General features: G+C 54.4%; 1 protein-coding gene across 1 annotated transcript; it reads left to right on the top strand.

Annotated features, from left to right (window-relative positions):
- Nucleotides 1-3,026: 3,026 nt before the first annotated feature.
- Nucleotides 3,027-12,540, top strand: R3HDM4 (R3H domain containing 4). The gene is made up of 8 exons (XM_061151192.1): nucleotides 3,027-3,173; nucleotides 8,280-8,434; nucleotides 8,814-8,938; nucleotides 9,313-9,436; nucleotides 9,665-9,750; nucleotides 10,199-10,284; nucleotides 10,373-10,428; nucleotides 11,551-12,540. Exons 1-8 carry the CDS (start codon nucleotides 3,091-3,093, stop codon nucleotides 11,652-11,654), a joined length of 819 nt encoding a protein of 272 aa, XP_061007175.1. The 5' UTR covers nucleotides 3,027-3,090; the 3' UTR covers nucleotides 11,655-12,540.
- Nucleotides 12,541-14,675: the final 2,135 nt, after the last annotated feature.

Below are 14,675 nucleotides of genomic sequence, written 5' to 3'. Positions count from 1 at the left end.
ACTGTGAGGCAGGAAACAGGGCATGAAGGTGCAGAAGAAAAGATGATGTCCTCTGTGTAAAACAAAGATTAAAAGGCGGAAAAACAATGAAGTATGCACAAAGGACATTCCTGGTGGTCTAGTGGTTAGGAATCTGCCTGCCAATTCAGGGGACACTGGTTTGATCCCTGGTCCATCTGGGAAGATTCCATTCGCCAGGGGGCAACTAAGCCCATGTGCTACAACTACTGAAGCTCAATCTAGAACCTGTGCTTTGCAACAAGAGAAGCCAGCTCAATGAGTAACCCCTGCTATCTGCAACTAGAGAAAGCCTGAGTGCAGCAACAAAGATCCAGCATAGTAAAAAAATTAATTAATTTAAAAAATGTGCATGGGCTCCAAAGTGCATTAAATATCTCCAAAAGAAAGTACAATGAGCCTGGGATGGGGGGGAAGGGGGACATTTCTCTGTTCACCCTCTTCATACCTTCAGCATCATGACAATGGCCTAAAAATTCAGAAAAGGGAAAAACATCCTTTTGGGGTGGTATTGGAGGGGCTTTCCCAGTGCCTCAGTGGTAAAGAACCCACTTGGAATGCAGCAGGTGCAAATTTGATCCCTGGGTAGAGAAGATCCTGTGGAGGAGGGCATGGCAACCTACTCCAGTATTCTCGCCTGGGGAACCCCATTGACAGATAGACTGGCAGTCTCTCCTACAGACCCCTACTTCTGAGGGGTCACAGAGAGTTAGACATGACTGAAGTGGCTAAGCACGCAAGGGTGGTAATGAGGGTCAGGTCAGCATGAGAAGACCCTGGGATACTTGGAGAGGGGAGGAACTGTTCTGGGGAGGCTGCTCAGCTGCATGGGCCTGGGAGAGCAGTGAGAAGGGGGCCGGGGCTCTGGGGGACAGCGGTGGCTCCTGGGCAGGCCAAGGATCTGGGAGGGTGTTAGGAAGGCGATGACAGGGACTTCCCTGGTGGTCCAGTGGTTAAGGCTCTGCGGTTCCACGGCAGGGGATGTAGGTCTGATCCCTGGTTGGGGATCCCAAATGCCCCACTGTGCTGCCCTCCCCACCTCTGCCAAAAAAAAAAAAAAAGGGTGAAGAGAGAAATGAGTCAAGGGGAGAAAATAAAAGGGTGAGGACAGAATGAATGAGGCTCAAGAATCAGGTCAAGACCCAGGTTGGCACATTTGTTGAGTGGCTGGTCATCGTGGGCTAGAGTTGGAGACCAAATATCGCCCCTACACCTAGAGACCCTGCCCAAGCACTGTCCCCAGAGATCCCATTTCCCAGCACCTTGATTCTTTCCCTTATTTCCACATTTATCTACATGAGGTCATACAATGTGTGCTTTCGTGGGTCTTGTAATAGTTCCTCCTCCTCCTCTCTCTCTCTTTTTTCTCCTCTTGCTCTTTACTTGTTAAAGCAATGTGATAATTGGTCCTGTACAGCTTCCACCAGGCTGGATCTGGGTGGGTTGCATCCCTTGGTGTCCCATATCATGGTCTTCTGTACATGCGTGCTAAGTTGCTTCAGTTGTGTCTGATTCTTTTCGACCCTATGGACTATAGCCCACCAGGCTCCTCTGTCCATGGTATTCTCTAGGCAAGAATGCTGGAGTGGGTTGCCATTTCCCTTTCCAAGAGATCTTCGCCACACAGGGATCAAACCTGGGTCCCTTATGTCTAGCTGCATTGGCAGGGGGGTTCTTTACCACTAGCATCACCTGGGAAGGCCCATCATGGTCCTAGTTTCCCACTTTTCTTGTGGAATGAAGGATGGATTCTAGATTCTAGAGCAGGTCTAAGTTTCTGTTCTTAAACCTCCCCTGGCTACCCATTGCCCTTGGGTCAAAAACCAGATCTGCCATTAAAGGACAACCTTTGGTCTGTCCCCTCTTCTCTATCTTATTCTGCCCACCACTGACCCCCCTCCTTCTCCCATTATCCTGCTCTGGCTATCTGGATGCCCCGGGACCTTTACATTGACTGTTCCTTCTGCCTGCTGCACCCTTCTCACTTTTGCATATGCTAATCCTCTTTCCAAAAGTCCTCTCTTCCTGATCCCACTCAGGGGAAGGGGTCTGTTTGATTATCACTGGGTCTGGAGACTTAGCCCCTATCTCAGTGACGGTGGGCATTTGTTAAATGAATAAATTCTAAAAGGCAAAGAAAGGTGCCACTAGCTTTGTTCCTTTTTTTTTTTTTTTTTTTAATGTTTATTTTCTATTTATTTATTTGTCTGCGCCAGGTCTTAATTGAGGCAAGCAGACTCTAGTTCCCTGACCAGGGATCAAACCTGGACCCTTGCACTGGGCTGGAGGAGTCTCAGCCACAGGACCACCAGCGAAGTCCGTGTTGTATCTTTCAGTTTTGTTCAGTTGCTCAGTCCTATCCGACTCTTTGCGAACCCATGGACTGCAACATGCTAGGCTTCCCTGTCCATCACCAACTCCCAGAGCTTGCTCAAACTCATGTCCATCCAGTCGGTGATGCCATCCCACCATCTCATCCTCTGTCGTCCCCTTCTCCTCCTGCCTTCAATCTTTCCCAGCATCAGGGTCTTTTCCAACGAGTCAGTTCTTCACATCAGGTGGCCAAAGTATTGGAGCTTGAGCTTCAGCATCAGTCCTTTCAACGTTGTATCTTTAGAGTAGAGTAAACTGAGGCACTCAGCCGTGATCCGGAGGCTGCTCTTTGAAGGAGGTTCCCGGAGGGGGCTGGTGGAAGGAGAGCCCTGCTGCCGCTGCGGGGTGGGGTGGGGTGGTGTGTGGCACAGGGCACTAGGTCTGTCCAAGCATTTGAAAAGGACGTCCCCTTCCTGCCTCCCTCCCCAGGCCTCAATTTCCTCACGGTCCCCCGGGGGCAGGGGGCCCGGCCCACAGCCCGGCAGCGGCCCCCTGCCTCGGTGTCCCCGTCCTTGCCCCGGGGTTGGGTGTCCCTGGCCCGCCGCCGGGGCCTGGCCGGGACGTGGCCATGGCCCCCGCCCGGCGTGTCCAGCCTCCAGGCTCCGCCTTGGCCCGCCTCCGGGCGCCCGTCACTTCCTGCCCGGCCCGGAGAAGGCCCTGCCGTGCGGCGGCGGCAGCAGCGGCGGCGGCATCCAAGCTATGGTCGTTCTGGAGAACCCTGAGGCCGGTCCCGAGGAAGCAGCGGCGGCTGCTAGGGTCGCCCCGGGCGGGCGGCGGACGCTGTGAGCGCGGAGTGGTGGCGGGCGGGGCGCGCTTCCGGGGCTCCCATCCCTTACCCCTCGCTGGCGGCAGCCCCCGCCCCGCCCCTTTTCCTGGGGGTACCCCACTCGAGTGGAGCTGGGTGGCGAGGGGCTTTGTTGTTACAAGGTGTTCCTGGGGAAACCCCATCCCCATCACGCCTGGGTACTTGCCGGAGCACAGGGGGGCACCCCCGTGTCCGCGTTTGCGGAGCCCCGGGCGCTGGAGTCCCGGAGCCTCAGGGGTCCCAGGCGCCGAATCGCCGGCTCCAGGGAGGCGCTGCCGCTGCGTGCGATGTACCCGTCACCGCGCTGGTGGTGATCTGGAGTTTACCCACTGGCGGCTGTTCGTGTCTCCAAGCTGGGGATTCACCCAGCACCGGTCCTGGGTACCCGTCGGGGTTGTCTGCCCCCAACTTCCAGGCGGACGCCTTCTTTGTTTTTCTCCGGGTGAACATCCAGAAGAAAGGGGGGCTTACACAGCCGGTTAACACGAGGCTGTGTGTCCTGGGACTTAGACTGAAAGCGGGTGGACGACCCCATATGGGTACCCACCCACCCCCGGGGAAGGGGTCGTAGGTTTCTTCCTAACCCGAATGTTTATGCAGAAATTCCCGCGGTCCACTCGCTTGTGTTCCGTTTCTGCCCCTTCGTGGGCACGTCCAAGCGGCCTGGGCAGGTTAGTACCCGCTGCTGAGCCTCGGCTTCCCCATCTGTAAAATGGAACAACGGGCCCCCTCTCAGAGTGGCTGGGGTCGGTGACCCTGCGATTGGAGGCGCCCAGCAAAGAGGACCATCTGTTCTTTGATAATTATCTTAAATAGCTTACTGTTGTAGGTGTCTTAAAATAATTTTATCACTTTGGTATTTTATGATTGCTTTATTGTATTTTTTATTTGGTGTTATTACTTCCACCCGAGTATTTACCCAGAAGCTACACGGGTGTCTACAGATGTGGTTATTTACCCCCTTTTAAAGGGCCTTAACCACCCAAAACGGGTAATTTACCTGACAGTAGAGTCCCTCTGGCCTGCCCCCACCCCGCTCACCTCTGTGTCCTGGGTGGGGTGGTGGTTTGCTCCCCTGTCAGCCCCACCCCAACCTGAGTCACCTCCGCTCTGAGCCCTCCTTGGTTTCCTGCTGGGGAAGCAGGTTCCTCTCTGGCCTGTCCCTGGGGGAGGGGCTGGTGCCTGAGAAGGTGTATTTTTGCCCAGAGGAGGGGATGTCTAAGGCCGGTCTCAAAACTGGGGAGCAGAGTTGAGGGAGGCAAAGAAGCCTGTCAGCCCTCCCCCCGGGCCAACCTGGCTTAGCAGCTGTTTCCACTGTCAGGCCCGTCCATCCCTGTTGGATGTTGGCCCCTGCCAGGTGTAGACTTTTCCCCGGGGCCTGCCTGGTCCAGGAAACCTCAGATGCCTGTCTGTGTGGTCAGTTTCCCCGTCTGTAAAGTGGTCTCTTTGGGTGGCCAGGGAAGTTGGCCACCCAAATGAATTGGCACTTTGGTGAGTGTAAACAGAAGTTCAGCTATTCATTTAACAAATAGCTCTTGAGAGCCTGCTGGGGGGCCAGCTGCTGAGGGCCCAGCAGGGGCAGAGAGGGACCCTGTCCTTATCGTTTGGGGTTAATGAAGGAGGTGAGAACCAGGAGTAAACAAGTGTGAGGGCCAGCTGGTTGTTGATGCCAACTGGTAAAGCTGGAAATGGGGCTGATTGGGCCAGCTTGGGGGCAGGGTGGTTTCTCCCAGGAGGTAACTTTTGAGCCTAGACTGGGAGCCAGGAACAGGTTGCTTCAGGCAGGAGGCTGAGCACATGCAAAGTCCCTGAGGTGGGTTTAAAATGCAGTAAAAGGACTCAGTGCCTGGAGCAGAGGGAGTGAAAGGGAGAGACAGGGTGGGGCATGGATGTCCTGCTATCAGCCCCAAGGCTCCTGCTGGAAGTGCTGGGATCCTAGAGAGCAGTGAGGCCCCAGGAGCCCTGTGTGACCGGGCAAGTGCAGTGCCAGGCCAGGGAGGGGCTGAGCCTTGCCTTGAGGGTGCTGGGGAGCCACAGGTAGTGGTGGAGCAGGGCAGGGAGCAGCTAGATCCAAGCACAGTGGGGTGTGGTCTGAGGGGCCCACCAGACCTGAGTTTGAGCCCCTCGCCCCACTGTGGCCCCAGAGGGAAGCAGAGTCTGGTGGCTCGGGAGTGGTCCTGCTCAAACCAGGTTCCAGCCCTGGTTCCATGTTGGGTCCTGAGGTAATGGGGAGCCCCACACCCCAAGGGCCCAAGCTCTCCCTGAGTCCCGCCCAGCTCTGATGTTCCCAACAGCTCCCCCCGGATGTGGTCTTGTTATCAGCCCCACCAGGCACCATCCTGGCATGCGTCCAGCTGCTGGGGTGGAGACACAGGTTTCAGAGCCCTGAGGAGGCCACAGCTGAATCTGGAGCTTGGGGTGTTGGTGCCCAGGCCTCAGGAAGGTCACAGCCAGCCTCAGAGTCATTGACTGTGTGCTGACTTGATTTGCCCCATCCTCTCCCAGCTGCTCTCTTTGCAGCTGTGGGATCTTGGGATAAAGACTTTGCTCCTTGGTTTGCAAATCTGAATAAAGGGTGTCTGGACAGTAGTATTTGCCTCCTACTATAACAGTGATTGATTAACTAAGGACTGTCACTTAACCAAGGATGTTGCTGTGATCAATCTTGTGGCTCAGGGGGTGAGCTCCCAGTTACAGGAGGAAACCAAGCAGGTGGCAGCTTGGGGAGAGGTGTGTGTCCTGGTTTCTCTTGGCTCTGAGTGCCCTTCCTAGACTGGCAGGGGGTCATTCTTATCCTCTTTGCAGAGAAAGACCTGAGGCTCTGGGTCACATCGTTAAGTATCATAGCTGGGATTCAAGCTCAAGGCTGATACCAGGCTTGATCCCTGTCTCTGCCTGCATGCTAGTCTCTTATTTTGTTTTTCTTTTTGGCTGCTCAGTGCTTCTTGTGGGATCTTAGTTCCCCAACCAGGGATTGAATCTAGGCCCCAGTAGTGAAAGTGCTTGAATCCTATCCACTGATTGTGTGTCTCCACTGATGGGTACTTGTGCCAGATTAATTTATCCATCAGCTAATTCTTCATAGATTTTTGCCTAACATGTAGTATCATCCATGAAGTCTGCCCCACTCCAACCTCAGGAGACAGGGCTGGGGCTCATCAGCCTGTTTGCTTCCTGATCAAGATGTAACACGCTTTCTGTCCAGTGCAAAAACTTAACGCTGGGGACTGTTTTGTTCAGTGGCTAAGTTGTGTCTGACTCTTTGCGACCTTATGTATGGCCGCATGCCAGTCTTCCCTGTCCTTCACTATCTCCCGGAACTTCCTCAAACTCATGTCCATTGAGTTGGTAATGCCATCCAACCATCTCATCCTCTGCCACCCGCTTCTCCTCCTGCCTTCAATCTTCCTCAGATCAGGGTCTTTTCCAGTAAGAAAGCTCTTCACATAAAGTGGCCAAAGTATTGGAGCTTCAGCTTCACCATCAGTCCTTCCAGTGAATATTCAGGGTTGATTTCCTTTAGGACTGACTGGTTTGATCTCTTTGCAGTCCAGGGGATTCTGAAGAGTCTTCTCCAAGGCCACAATTCAAAAGTATCAGTTCTTCAGTGCTCAGCCTTCTTTATGGTCCAACTCTCAAACATCCATACATGACTACTAGAAAAAACCATAGCTTTGACTATACAGGCCTTTGTTGGCAAAGTGATGTGTTTGCTTTTTAATACGCTGTCTAGGTTTGTCATAGCTTTCCTTTCAAGGAGTTATATATGTATAAGCCTTAATGAGCATGGGCTTCACTCCTAACTTCTTTGAGGCACCTTGTTTCATATCCTAAGGCTTCATGGCATTTTCTAACAGCTGTTTGTACATGAGAGGTCACACTTCTGTTTTAATTTGTGTTTTGAGGTCACCCAAACACCAGGAAAGTTTGGGTGGAATTCTAGACTCTGGGTCCTACTCAGTCTTGGAATCATGGGGTTTTGTTAGAGACCTGATTGGGTAATTATTTTCTGAGCACCTACTGTATGCTAGACAGGGGTGCAATGGACATCAGACCCTACCTGTGCATGGAGGTCATGGTGGGTTGTGGGCAGGGAGGTAGGAGATGCAGCCATCAGGATAAGAAAGCAGTGAGGGGCTGGGGAGATTTGAACAGAAGGCAAAAGGAGATGGGAGTGAGGAGTGAGGAGACTGGGGCACGGGCATCCAGTGGGGTGGGGGACAGCCGGCACAGAGGGGGTGCCTGGTGGGCTAGGGCCAGAGTGCAGGGCAAGGAGGAAGGGAGAGTCCTGGCACCCCAGACCCTCCAAGGCTCAGAATCTACCATCAGCCTCTCAGCATGAGGGTTTCTGAGCCTGGTGGGACCCTCCTCTCAGCCCATAGTCAGGGGCTGACCATGACAGCCCTGCAGCTTCTTACCAGGAAGTTTCCATTCAATACCTGCCCCCTCCCTCCCACGTAGCCACCTATTGCCTGGCCCTCACGTCCCCAGTGGGAGGCCTGCCTGGGCCACTAATCCATTTCCAGGATTAGTACCTGTGCTCAGAGGGGGCCACTCTGCCTGCTTCCCCCATCCAGGCCCTGAGCACATAGCAGAGGGCTCTGGGGGCACAAGGCAGATAGGTTCAGGCAGCGCCTTATCTTCTGGGGGCTGTTTTCTGGTTTACCTGTTGTCAGAGGCTGGGGGTGGGGGGCAGGTAGGAATGCATCATCAAATTAAATCTCTTGAGAAACTCCCAGAGGAAGGAGACGCGGGCCTCACTGGCTTACAGCTCAAACCTGGAAGCCTGGGAGCACGGGGAGCAGCTCCCTCACCCCGCTCAGCGGCCCCACCAACGTGTGGCTTCGCTTCAGTGAGCCTTGGTTTACTCATCTGTCCTCAGTGGTATCTGCCTCCTGAGTGTTGTGGCACAGTGACATTCTTAGGGGCCAGGGCTCCACGTGCAATGGGGGTGAGCTTCCCACTGCAGAGGGAAACCAAGCCAGGGTGGCTGTGAGAGAGCGGCGATGGTAGGGTTCTTCCTGGGGGTCCTGGCCTGTCTTGGCCCTGAGGACTGCCCCCCCCATCCAAACCCGACCCACAGGCCCCTTCCGGGCTGCCTGCCCGCTCTAGCCAGCTCCCAGGTGAAGAGGCTCTCAGCCTCCCGGCGGAAGCAGCACTTCATCAACCAGGCTGTGCGGAACTCAGACCTCGTGCCCAAGGCCAAGGGGCGGAAGAGCCTCCAGCGCCTGGAGAACAGTGAGCAGGGGTCGAAGGGCGCCTCCTGGGGGCTCCTAGGCCTCAGACAGCAATGGCGTGCATGTTCTGTTATCTGAGAATGGCCCTGAGCTGGAAAATGTGAGGAAGCTCTGGGCATTGGAGCTGGGCTCTAAAGGTGGTGTAAGAATACAACAAGCCAAGCCAGGGCGATGTAGGAGTTCTGGAGGCTGGACGGTTCCTGTGTCTTCTGGGAAAGACAGCTGGAGTGTGGAGGAGGGGAGGCTGGCGTGAGCCGGAGAGTAAAGGCCCTAAATATAGAGGTGGCGGGGATGGGAGGAAACATGGGCCTCTGGACCCCATGAAGCCTGGGGTGACCCAAATGCAACCCCCAGCCCAGAGACTGTTTGTTTCCATTTAGCACAGTACCTCCTGACCCTGCTGGAGACAGATGGAGGAACACCTGGCCCGGAGGATGGGGACCTGGCACCCCCCGCGGCACCTGGCATCTTTGCAGAAGCCTGCAGCAATGAGACCTATGTGGAGGTGGGGCCCCATGTCCTGCCTGGCTCCCCCCCTCCCCCAAACCACCAGCATTGCCTGCACTGAACCCTCTCTGGTCCCTTGATGAATGTCCCTGAATCTCCCTCAAGAGGCCAGCAACCCCTCCACCCCAGAACCTTCCAGCACCTGAGGTTCATTTGCTTACTTTGGAATTACTGACAGAATTGAGGATGTATTTGGTCCATATTGACACCCCCCAACACAGATGATCCACGAACTCTTGACCCAGTGGTCAAATGTGTCCACGAGGAGTAATTCCGTGCGCTTGTGGCCCCACCATGTGCATTGGCCAAATGGGGGAACTGAGGCTTGAGAGTGCTCAGTCATCAGTCAGGGCCTGCCTGCCTCTCTTCCAGATCTGGAACGACTTCATGAACCGCTCTGGGGAGGAGCAGGAGCGTGTTCTCCGATACCTGGAGGATGAGAGCAAGAGCAAGGCGCGGAGGAGGGGGCCTACCCGCGGGGAAGACAGGCGGAGAGGTGGGTCTGGATCTGGGGTGCAAGTGGCAGGCAGAGGCATGATGGGGGCATGGCCTAGGGTGAGAGGGTGGGGCCAGGGCAGGTGGGGGAGGAGTCTGATGTGTGGGCGGGGGGCTTGGTAGATGGGAGGAGCCCGGTTTAGGAGCTTGGTAGATGGGAGGCCAGTGTGGGTGGGGTGGAGCCTGGGGCTCTGCTCCCTCATCTGCCCCGCTGCTTGGACTCTCACAGAGGACCCTGCCTACACGCCCCGGGAGTGCTTCCAGCGCATCAGCAGGCGTCTGCGAGCTGTCCTCAAGCGGAGCCGTATTCCCATGGTGAGTACCAGGCCCCAGCCTTGACCTTGTCTCCTTGCCTCTCTTTGTCTCTGGTCTTTCTTGAAGGCCTTTTTTCTCAGCTTCTCAATTGGGGGCTGGGTTGAGGGGAGACCAGAAACCCAGTGAATGGGGTGTGATGGAGAAGATGGGCAGGATACAGACCAATATGATCAGAGTGCAGGACTCAGGGCTGTCCTTGAAGGTGGGAGCGGCAGGGGCAATGAAGTTGGGTACTGAAGGATGTGTAGGAGTTCACCAGGCAGAAGGCTGAGACATTCAAAAGTGGATATGTCTAAGTGCCTGGTATCCTTGGAAACAGTTAAGTAGCTTCATGCAGTGAGTCAGAGGCCACATTTGAACTCAAGGCTTTGGGCTCCAGAGGCTGGCATGGATTTGGGGGGCCAGCGTGCCACAGTTGGCCTGACCGCTGGACCTGTCTCTCCTGCAGGAAACACTAGAGACCTGGGAGGAGCGGCTGCTGAGGTTCTTCTCTGTGTCCCCCCAGGCCGTGTACACGGCCATGCTGGACAACAGGTGAATGTTTGGGGGCAGGTGCAGTGGGCACGCCCCCCCCCCCCACCATGGTGTCCAGCTCAGGCCACTCACCACCCATTCTCTGCAGCTTCGAGAGGCTCCTGCTTCATGCCATCTGCCAGTACATGGATCTCATCTCAGCCAGTAAGTACCTGGTGGCCCCTGGGCCCCAGTTAGCTGATTCTATCCCGGGGAAACTGAGGCTGGGCTTACCAGAGTCTGTTCACCCGGCAACAGGCATCAGGGGAGGAGGGACATCATGAGCACAAAGGTAACAGGGGGATGCTTCCTTAATTCAACAGCAGCTCCTGTACCTCTGTCCCCATGATGGATGATGCTGTGGACACAGATGTGCCTCTGTCTGCATCTTCAGGGGCCTATGTGGAGCCTCCAGGGACCCTGAGATGAGATGAGGGGACCCCAGTGTCTGTAGAGTTTTCACTTAGCTGTAGCCTGCCTCCACTGTGCCACAAGTGTGACTTTTGGCAAGTCTCCCCTCCAGGGGCCAGCAACCCCTTTTTCAGTGGGGATGCTGTTGGGACAAAGTCCCCTCAGGGAGGGTCCTCACAGGCCCTTCGTGGCCCTTGACATCCCACAGGGTCCACACTCTCCAGGCCTATCTGTCTCCTGCCCAGAGTTGTGGAGGAGACAGTTTCCATGGCAACCCCAAGATGGTTCCTCTCAGGATGGCTCTGAGGGAGGTGTAGCCCCAACGCTTGTTTTTGTTCCCACTGACTTGGCATGGAGGGGCTGGGCTGGGAGTGCTTCTCTGCCAGAGTGGGACCCTGGCCTGAACATAGGAGAACGGCTCTGGAATATAGGGATCAAGGGAGAGGGAACAGCCAGGGCAGAGGCTGGGAGATGGGCCTAGCTTGGGTTGTGTACCTCTATATTCAGGTTTTGGGGTGACATGTTGGGAAAAGAGAGGTCACTGGGGACTGAGTCACCCAGGGCCTGGAGTTTCCTCTGAGGGGGTGGGAGACCAAAGCGGGCAGGACCCTCGTTTAGTCCCCTTGACACCAGGCCAGTGTGTCTCAGTAGTGCATCTGGGTGTCATTAGGACACGGGATAAGTAACGGGAGAGAAGGGAACAGGCTGGCAGAGGGAAGGCAGGCTGGAAGTAGGAGCTGCTGAATACACTGCCCTGGGACCTGGGTGGGTGGGGCAACCTAACTCACGGGAACCTCCTGCAGGGTGCGCGAAGGGCTCGGTCCCTGGGTGCCAGCACCCTCGCCTTCTTCCCGATCTTGCCTGTCTCCACTGCAGGCGCCGACCTGGAGGGCAAGCGACAGATGAAGGTCAGCAATCGCCACCTGGACTTCCTGCCACCAGGGCTGCTCCTGTCCGCCTACCTGGAGCAGCACAGCTGATGGCGGCCCCACCTCCATCCCCATCCCCAGCGCCAAGACCTCCAATACCATCCGCTCAAATATCTTTTATTATTTTTAGAATTTTCCCTTGGAAACGTGCTCTTCCCCTTGGGGTGGCCCCCGCCCCCTCCCCGCCCAGCTTTCCAGATTAAAGCTGGTGGCTGGGCTGCCTGCGCGATCCACCCCCGGGCTCTGACTGGGGAGGAGGCACCCGGCCTGGTCACTTCCCTGCCACTTCCTCAGTCGGCGATTTTGGCCCTGTGTGATGCTTAAGTGAGGAGGGAGAGGCTGGGTTTTTATCATTCTTAATGAATTTGGCATGATTTGTTGTAGATTTTTACATATCCCTTTTGAGAAGAAAAAAACAAAAACTCACCCTAAGTGATAAATTGGGGGGCTTCATTCCAGTCCCTGCTTGACCCTCTCCCAGTTTTTGGCTTGGGTCTCGGGGGATCCGCCCCTCTTCCCAGGAGTGTAACATTTTTGTGTATGTGTGTGTGCGTGCTTGAGTCTGTGTGTTCCCCACGACCCAGGACAGGAGCTTCATCTTAAAAAATGGTGTCACCCTCTTTGGGGAACATGTGTTGCCCTCCTGGTGCCCTTTGGCTGCTCTTAGGGCCCCATCTGCTCTACTCACTCCTCTCCCATTGTACTGGGGACATGGGACTTCCAGACAGAGGCCTCCACCCTCAGACTGTCTTCTTCCCCTCTCTGTGTCCTCTGCCCCCAGCCTGGCTCTGGGGTGTCCTCCTGCTGGTCACCCTGGCCTGGCCCAGGAGAGCAGGGCTGGGAGACTGCCCCACTCCCTCCCTTCCACAACCCCCATGGGTGTGGCTAGTTGTGCTTTGGGAAAAGCAGAGTGTTCAATAAATTTCTGGTGCTCTGGTCTCTCGCTTTGGGGTTTTCCCTTGAGGCAGGGCGGGGAATGCTCCAGGCACTCACGATACCCTTGGGTCCTGGTCATTGAGGGATGCAGGCCTTAGAAGAAGGCTGGTGCTGACTGAGACCCCAGGTGGAGGCAGGTGTGTGTGAAGACTCTGCCAGGAGATCCTGGCTCTTGGCTATGCTACCCTTGCTGGTCTCCTCCTGAGTGCCCAGGCTGAAACCCCAACTCTTCAACCTACCACCTGTGTGACCTCCAAATGGTCACTTGTGTGAGCTTCCCGAGTGGCTAAACACAATACAGCACACTGCAATTTAAAAACCACAGGAATTTGAGGGACTTCCCTGGTGGTCCAGTGGCTAGGACGGCACTCCCAGTGGAGGGGGCCTGGGATTGATCCCTGGTCAGGGAAATAGATTGTGCATGCTGCAACTAAGACCTGGTGAAAAAAAAAACACAGGAATTTATTGGCACCCAGTTCTAGAGGCAGGAAGTCCAAGATCAAGGTGTCCCAGTGTCCTACTCCCTCTGGAGGCTCCAGGAGAAGATCCTCTCTGCCTCTTCCAGCTTCTAGGGGCTCCAGCCTCCCTTGGCTTGTGACCACATCCTTCAAGCCTTTGATTCTGTCTTCACATGGCTTCCTGCCCATGTCTTCCATCTGTGTGTGTCTGGGACTGGCTGTGTGTCCTGCAGGGCCCCTTAGCCTGGGTTTTCTGCTGTTCTCATGGAGCCACACCACGGCTCCCTGCTTTCCATGGGGGTCCTCGCTACTGACCTCTGCTGATCTCCACCTGTCTGAAGGTGGAGTATTTATGTTAATTACTGAAAATTCTCCAGGAGAGATTTTTCTCTTGCCCTGTGTATTCAGTGTTTATTTAACCAGTTCTATCAGTACAGATGCCTGGGCATTTACTTTTTAGTTTGGGTTGCAATCTAATATTCTTTTTTCTTGCTTAGAGTGTTCAAGGTTCAGCTTCTGGGAGCCCCTTCAATGTCTCCTGTGTCTCACTGAGGCACCTCTATATTTATTTATTTGAGAAATGGCCTTACTTTCTGCTGCTACAAGATGCACAGGGCTTCTTGGTATATTCCTGCTTCATCCTAGAACCAGCCATTTTGCCAAGGAGCCTGGTTCCTTTCCCTGGGGGCATGTTTTAGAAACCAAGATGTGGGTGCTGTGTTTGCTGTCTTCTATTTTAACAGGTATTGAAAAAGTTTTACATGTAGATACTAAATAATGGAACTCCCAAGGGCTTGTTAAAGAAAGTGAAGTCACTCAGTGAGTCTGACTCTTTGTGACTCCATGGACTGTAGCCCACCAGGCTCCTTTGTGCATGGGATTCTCCAGGCAAGAATACTGGAGTGGGTTGCCATTTCTTCTCCAGGGAATCTTCCCAACCCATGGATTGAACCTAGGTCTACCCAAATTGCAGGCAGGCAGTTTAACCTCTGAGCCACCAGCAAAGCCCGAAGCACTTGTTAGGAGGACACAAAGAAATATTAATACTTGAATAACCAGCTTGGAGTTTCCCCACCTGCCAAGGGCACTGAATTTCCAGTGCCCAGAGGACACCCTTATGGGCAAAAAGTGAAGGGGAACTAAAGAGCCTCTTGAAAGTGAAAAAGGAGAGTGAAGAAGCTGGCTTAAAACTCAACATTCAAGAAACTAAGATCTTAGCATCAGGTCCCATCACTTCATGGCAAATAGATGGGGGAAACAATGGAAACCGTGACAGACTTTATTTTCTTGGGCTCCAAAATCACTGCAGATGGTGACTGTAGCCATGAAATTAAAAGACTTGGGGGAAAAGTTAGAAAAAAAGCTTGACATTGGGAAAAAAGCTATGACCAACCTAGACAGTGTATTAAAAAGCAGAGACATTACTTTGCCTACAAAGGTCAGTCTAGTCAAAGCTATGGTTTTTCCAGTATGGATGTGAGAGTTGGACCATAAAGAAAGCTGAGCCCTGAAGAACTGATGCTTTTGAACTGTGGTGTTGGAGAAGACTCTTGAGAGTCCCTTGGACTGCAAGATCAAACCAGTCAACTAAAGGAAATCAGTCCTGAATATTCATTGTAAGGACTGATGCTGAAGTTGAAGCTCCAATTCTTTGGCCACCTGATGCGAAGAACTGACT

This window comes from Dama dama, chromosome 9 (assembly GCF_033118175.1).
Source record: "Dama dama isolate Ldn47 chromosome 9, ASM3311817v1, whole genome shotgun sequence".
NCBI lineage: Eukaryota > Metazoa > Chordata > Mammalia > Artiodactyla > Cervidae > Dama > Dama dama.
This window is presented reverse-complemented; position numbering and strand designations above follow the sequence as displayed.

Bases quoted from the DNA above. Each gene is read 5' to 3' on its own strand.
- R3HDM4 (XM_061151192.1), top strand. From the start codon at position 3,091: ATGGTCGTTCTGGAGAACCCTGAGGCCGGTCCCGAGGAAGCAGCGGCG. The intron at 9,437-9,664 runs GTGGGTCTGGAT...GGACTCTCACAG, and splicing joins CGGGGAAGACAGGCGGAGAG to AGGACCCTGCCTACACGCCC. The intron at 10,429-11,550 runs GTAAGTACCTGG...TCTCCACTGCAG, and splicing joins CATGGATCTCATCTCAGCCA to GCGCCGACCTGGAGGGCAAG.